At 41.8% G+C, this 6,859-nt stretch overlaps 1 protein-coding gene across 2 annotated transcripts; it reads left to right on the top strand.

Annotated features, from left to right (window-relative positions):
• Window positions 1-2,208: 2,208 nt before the first annotated feature.
• On the top strand, window positions 2,209-5,514 carry LOC121647703 (shaker-related potassium channel tsha2-like). Of its 2 annotated transcripts, none has more exons than XM_041997358.1 (2): window positions 2,209-3,705; window positions 5,306-5,514. In XM_041997358.1, the coding sequence occupies exon 1, from the start codon at window positions 2,246-2,248 to the stop codon at window positions 3,683-3,685; it is 1,440 nt and encodes a 479-aa protein (XP_041853292.1). In that variant the 5' UTR covers window positions 2,209-2,245; the 3' UTR covers window positions 3,686-3,705; window positions 5,306-5,514. The 2 variants fall into 2 exon arrangements, with proteins under 2 accessions (XP_041853292.1, XP_041853293.1); XM_041997359.1 differs by lacking the exon at window positions 5,306-5,514 and having other exon boundaries at window positions 2,209-3,377; window positions 3,475-3,633.
• The last annotated feature ends 1,345 nt before the right edge of the window (window positions 5,515-6,859 follow it).

The following is a 6,859-nucleotide window of genomic DNA, read 5'->3' as shown; positions in this document are numbered from 1 at the left end:
TCGGTCCATTACGGGTCGCGGGTGAGCTGGAGCCTATCCCTGGACAGGTCACCAGTCCATCGCAGGGCCAACACATAGGGGACAAACAACCATTCACACTTGTACTCACGACTAGGGAGAATTGGAGTAATCAATTAACCTAACATGCATGTCTTTGGACGGTGGGAGGAAGCTTGAGTACCCTCAAGGTTCGAATCTCCCCACCAGCCAAGAGTCGAACCAGCAACCTTCTTGCTGTGAGGCTGCAGTGCTAACCACCACACCACCGTGCAGCCCATTTTTGATTACATCATGGTCATATTTTATTAACACAGCTCTTACATCACACTATCCTACTGAGACAGTCAATGCAGTTTTTCTTTTTTCATGTATGTGGGTTGATCGTAAGAATTAAAAATAATGAAAATATAACAGTTATGCTGGTATAAATGACTAATAAAGCCCTTGATTATATCTGTAATATTGTATTAAAGAGGGATTAGAAAGCAGATTTTCTCTTGCAGTCAGTGAATTCACAGTATCTTGTTACTGAGGGGGGTCTCCTGCCTTCATAGGTCCAGCCATTAATAACGAAGGGAGGTTCCTCACTGTCAGCAATCGTGCACCCTGCCAGCTTTATGGCATGTGTTCCCGCATATCCATCTACATAGGCTGTCTGTATATATTTATATGGAACCCAACATAAACATAGTGACAAAACATGCACTACATTCTTGGTTAATAATCCAATGAGACAAATAAAGTGTGTTCTTAAAACAGATTTTGTTATTGTATGATAAGCAAATAACTAATTAGAGGGAAGTGATTGTGGATTTTGAGTGAAAGATTATTTTTGCTTATTCTTTGACTGACAGATATGGCCAACAGTATTAGCATCATGTGTTAGAATCTTAGCCTGTTTGTTATTGTTTGTTTCCTTGGATACAGTCAAGACCTTTTGCCTCTGCCTCACCCAGACGTTTGGTGCATGTGCTTTGCTAACACATTATCAGCAGGTGGTACCAAGTCAAGAAGCTGATATTTGACTCAGAAGTCCTAGCCAGAAGTCAGTATTGGAGATGCAAAGAAAAAAAAATCCTTTGTAACATAAATGTAAATGGCAAGTTATAGGCTACAGTTTGGTTTTAGTTGCTCTGATTAACATCTTTATGCTGTTAATATTGTGCTATTGAGTTCACAACTGCAACATCTGACTTTATGAAAGCAGAACAGGAAGAATAAAACTAGGAAAGACTGAACTTTGAAAGTGATCTGGATGAAACACTCTCTTCGTTCATCTCAGGCTACTTGTGGAGCAGCCCGTGTTCAGAGCTTTACAACTAAGACCTTTAGGTGCAAGTAATGATGAATGTTATTTTGGCTGCAGCTTCCTGAAGGCGCTATCCCCTCTGGCTACTCAGGTGTCAGTCAAGCCAGCACTTTCCACTGGGTGAGTCTGTGATGGCCCCTGGTTATACGAGGCTGTGCGCTTCAGAGCATTCAGGTTATTTAATCTTTTACATTTCAAGACACATCTAATAAGTAGTTGCAGAAAAAGAACACTTGACTCTGCTTAACAGGGATGGATCTGTTTGTCACGTTCATTAGTTGTCCTGGTTTCTAAAATGGGGGACAGTGACCCAAAGTAGACACGGTGTGGATCCTGGAGGCTCCCCTTGTGACAAGAATAACCATGATTTCATGAATGAAGGACCTGCAGAGAGAGGGACTCCATTCCTGAGGACACTGGGTCAGAAAACAACCTGGCCCTTCTGCACAAAACAAGACAATGCGGACTTGAAAAAAAAGATATTAAAGAAACAGAACTTGTTTATTTATTGTAATCAAAAAGACTGGAGCTACATTTGGAAATGTCTGCACCACTGCTTTGAAGTGACAGCAGCAGCAACAAGTGTCATCTGGTCTTCCAACATGGGGAGGGCTTTAGAGTTTAAAACGGTGAGAATATGATAGCCTTCTGGAGCTGTTAGTATAGCTTATGCAAGTGGAGATCTGTGTACACTATTGAAAGTTGGCAGGTCAGAGGCACTAATCTGACAAAAAAGAGGAGGTGTAAATAAATAACAGTACAACGATTTTGGATATCAACAACTCCAAGTGTTGGGCGCAAAAGAGGGATATTGCCTTGTTTTAAGGAAGGAGGGGGGCTGCATGAGAAAGAGAGTTAGAAGGACTGACGGGAAAAAGAACAAGAGGAAGGCACCGAGGAGGTGAGTGACGGATTTACCCTTAGAGGGGTAAAAAGATGACTGTGGTGTCTCAGGACAATCACGAAGAGACTGTGGTGGTCACTCCTTTGCTGCAAGATGCTGCTGACTTGGAACCATCGGACCAGGAATGCAGCGAGAGGGTGGTCATCAACATCTCAGGCCTGCGTTTCGAGACACAGTTAAAGACCCTCTCGCGCTTTCCGACCACACTTTTGGGAGACCCGCGCAAAAGGATGCGTTTCTTTGACCCACTGAGAAATGAATATTTCTTTGACAGGAATAGACCGAGCTTTGACGCAATCCTTTATTATTACCAGTCAGGAGGGAGGCTAAGGAGGCCTGTGAGCGTACCTGTGGACATTTTCTTGGAAGAAATAAAGTTTTATGAACTTGAGGAAGAGGTCATACAGCTTTACAAAGACGACGAGGGTTTGGCAAGAGAGGAGGAGCGCCCGCTGCCCACTAACGAGTTCCAGCGTCAGTTGTGGCTCCTCTTTGAATACCCGGAGAGCTCAGGACCCGCACGGATAATTGCCATTGTGTCAGTGATGGTCATTTTGATATCCATTATTATATTTTGCTTAGAGACTTTACCCGAGTTCAGAGATGTCCCCCCAGAGATCGACAGTCAAGCCAATGGAAGTTCTCACGTCAAAGAGCCCAATCCGTTCACAGATCCGTTTTTCATGTTGGAGACACTTTGCATCGTGTGGTTCTCATTTGAATTTACCATGAGATTTCTGTCCTGTCCCAGTAAGCCAGTGTTCTTTAAAAATATGATGAATCTGATCGATGTTGTGGCCATTGCACCATATTTCATCACCCTGGGCCTCGATCTTGCAGAGAATCAGGGCAGCAGTCAGCAGGCTGCTTCTCTGGCCATACTAAGGGTCATCCGTCTGGTACGTGTTTTTAGGATTTTTAAACTCTCCAGACACTCCAAGGGTCTCCAGATTCTTGGCCAAACACTTAAGGCAAGCCTCAGGGAGCTGGGATTGCTCATATTTTTCTTGATTATTGGAGTCGTTTTATTCTCCAGTTCAGTTTATTTTGCTGAAGCAGAAGATCCCGACTCTGAATTTTCAAGTATACCTGATGCGTTTTGGTGGGCTGTCGTGACAATGACTACAGTTGGCTACGGAGACATGTGTCCCTCCACCATTTGGGGTAAATTTGTCGGATCTTTGTGCGCAATCGCCGGAGTGCTGACCATAGCTTTACCTGTTCCTGTAATAGTGTCCAATTTCAATTATTTCTACCACAGAGAGAACGAAGAGGAGGAAAATGTTCAGTACGTCCACGTGACATGCGGGCAGCAGGAACCGCAGCCCTCATTAGGTGACAGTGACTCCATCAAAACTAATCAGTCGCTCTCCAAACCGGAGTCCTATCAGGGAAGCGACGAATTGGAAGCTCTGACACATCTACACGTGAATGAGCCAGAGACATACACTGGGAAACTGACTGAAGTCTAAAGTGGACGATTTTGTATCTGGTGAGTTGTGTGTGAAACACAGCCTACAGTACACGTTAGTTTTTTTTTTGTCAGACGTTCTAAGTATTTTGCGCATGCACTGATTCCAACAAGTGGAGCTTCACAATATTCCCAAACCAAAAGGCTTACCTTAAACATGCCCTATGACACTTGGAACATTTTCACACACGGAGGCTATTGTTAGAACTACATGACATCACCGCAGTGCGTAAATATAGTACACCATCTCGGGCACATTGCACATGTCAAGTCTCTACATTCGGAGCTTTTTGTGTGTCATTTTAAGGTGTTAGAGATCAGGCTTGTCTTTGGCGTTAAATTACACAAATGGTCAGTCAGAATCAGGGAGTCATCTTCAGACTGTGAGGAAATGTCACGCAAAAAGAAAAATATGACAATCATTCTTTGAGGTATATGACAGGGGATGGAAATTGTGGATTAAATAAAGTCACAGCAGTTTCGTCGAATTAAGGTTACAACCACCTCTTAAAAATAATAATAAATAATATATGGGGAGATGTTTTCATGTCTTGAGATATTTAGACATAGTCTGCTAAATTCCACAAATTAACCAACTAACTAACTAAACTTAATCAGGTGATATTGAAGCAAGTTTCCTTTGTTTACGCATGACAAAAATACATTCCTCTTTAAGATAAAATGGTTTAATGACATCGCTTCGTCAACTTTTGTAAGCTCAAATCTCTATAGAGCGATCAAGAGAGACTTCAGCTGCGCGTTAAAGCGCACAGTCTGTTTTGTTTTTCTGCGGCGCCGAAAGACTGTCAATAAGACGATGATGTGTCAAATTACAGCTTGGATTTATAGAGATCATATGTGTGTCGGTGGTCTTCCCAGATTCTGGTGACATTGCCACGTCTCAGCGAAAACTTTGAACGCAGTCCCAATACAATGTGAGAAGTTGTTACCTTTGTCACGGAAAATAACGTCTTTACCTAGATGTGCTTAACAGAAGTGTTCGTCCTGAAGATGTCGAGTTCACGTGATTTTCATATTACTGTAACGCTGTACTGTGAACATTAACATCTCATCTGTCCGTCCATTTAAAAGTGACGCTGAACACGTCTGGGGAGGTGCAAAGCTCCGCCTTAATGGAGCAGAATACAGCTACATTCACGCAACAATACATAACTATCAAGTTATGAAACAAACTCTGTCAAGTGTAATTATAATAATAAAAAAATAATGTCAATATTAAACCGCCATCACCTAATATAAAGTTGAATGTCTGATTATTGCTTCAGTGTTGTTAAATAAATACATTTAAAATTTAAGACAGAATAAACCATGTCTGTCTTTATGATTCTAGAAAGTCTGCTGTGAGCTTCATGGGAATCTGATTAGAGCTGGAAAAAAGTGAGCTCTGAGCGCCACTGTGTGGATGATTAATTCCTCTGCAGACAGTAGCATATTAACACTTCAGCTTGAGCATCTTTGCACTGTTACAGTTGGCCTTGACTGGTTTAGCACAAGCTCCAGTGATCACGCTCCCCATGTGGCCGGATGCTTGCAGAGGTTTACTAAGCCCTGTCAACTCCCGATGTTAACGTGGTGGGTTTTATTTTCTGCTTACTTACAGGTGGCAGACGATTAGATGAAGTTTGTCGTCCACTCAGAATCACAACAAGGTACACGGGTGGCATTCTCATCTTCTCCCACACTGGATCATTTTCTTACGGATTACTATTACAATGCCGGTGTTTTAACCTACAGAGACTTCACGGTGGACACACGGAGAAAGCAATGGACATTGTGTGCAACATCCGTAAAAAATAACATTCTTTTGTTTAGACTTTGTAAATGAATGTGCATAAAAAACCCTGTATATTTTTTCATAAACGAATATGAACAAGAAAACATACTCGTCATTTTCATTATTTTATCAAGGAGACGAAATTCAGAGAACAAGCATCTTATGTAAAAATAAAACAGAGAAATAAATAGAGTAAATTCCCTCTCACAAATAAGTTCAGTACAACGTACCACCTCTGGTGCAGCTGGAAACAAAGGTACAGAAGCAGTTGGCCTGTTCTCCCACAAAACCAATTAACTTAATAAAATGTCACAGTGTTAAATGAAGGGTATTTATTTGGTTGGCCCATATTAGAAAATTACGCAGACGTTTGATAAGCTGCTTTTGCGTTGGATGGATTGAAACTGCAATTTTGAGTCAGCAAGGTCAACTCCTTCCTGTTTTATGAACCCTCAAGCACAAACCACCATGCCAGTAAGGGCCAAATGTCAAACGCATATTGTTTCTTGTCATATTAGGTGTATGGAATTGATTTGACTATGTCCTTTTGTTTATTTTGGGGTTTGCATTTTTAAGGGGAATTAGTTATCTTCGCTGTCCGTGGTGCTGAATGTAATTCTCCTCTGCGCAACGTTTGGCCAAATTTCCGTTTTTCCTCACATGTGAGCTTCTGGGATCAAAAGCAACAACAGTTTGTTGACAAAACTATTTTGATCTGACCAGTATGGTGAAGGAGAGTATCATGGGTGTGAAACCTACAAGATTCAAGCTAATTTGATGTGCTGCTCCACAGCTATCAAGGTTTTCTAACACATACAATTGTAACTTTATCCTCTTTCAATTTCTCACTTGGGGGGGGGGGAATTAAACATGCCAAGTTACGATTTGATGTAACTTACGCCGAGATTTGCAGTTGCGCATCTCGTGCCAAACTAACGCCTGAATGCCCTTAAATCAAGGAGTGGCTAAATGAAAAGGTGATGTTTTAATCTCTAAACAAATGAAGGCTGATTTATCAATTTACAGATTATCTAAAATGTTACACAGCACTGCTTTAGGGGGATTTGTCTATATTTGCAGAATGATTGCGCCAGTGCTGACACAGAAGAGCTCTTGTTTTTGTGGTGTATGAAGAACTTCTGGCGGCGTCCTTTAGTAGAGCCGGTCTGCATTGCGTCGAAACCCTCCAACTCCTCCTCCTGCTGCTGCCCTCCCTCTCCCCTCCTCTCCTTCCCTTCGCCTTCTCTGCACTTGCATGTAAAATACACAGCAAAACATGCTTGACATTGTTAAGAAACTATTCGACGTCGCTGCTACACTTGTTTATTCCTCAGCTTAACCTTTTGGATTTTTTAAATCTTTATTTTTTTCTTATCGTGC

This window comes from Melanotaenia boesemani, chromosome 10, assembly GCF_017639745.1.
Source record: "Melanotaenia boesemani isolate fMelBoe1 chromosome 10, fMelBoe1.pri, whole genome shotgun sequence".
NCBI lineage: Eukaryota > Metazoa > Chordata > Actinopteri > Atheriniformes > Melanotaeniidae > Melanotaenia > Melanotaenia boesemani.
Note: the sequence above shows the minus strand (reverse complement) of the source record. Positions and strands in the feature narration are given on the sequence as shown.

Excerpts from the sequence above, each read along its gene's own strand:
- LOC121647703 (XM_041997358.1), top strand. The coding sequence starts at position 2,246 with ATGACTGTGGTGTCTCAGGACAATCACGAAGAGACTGTGGTGGTCACT.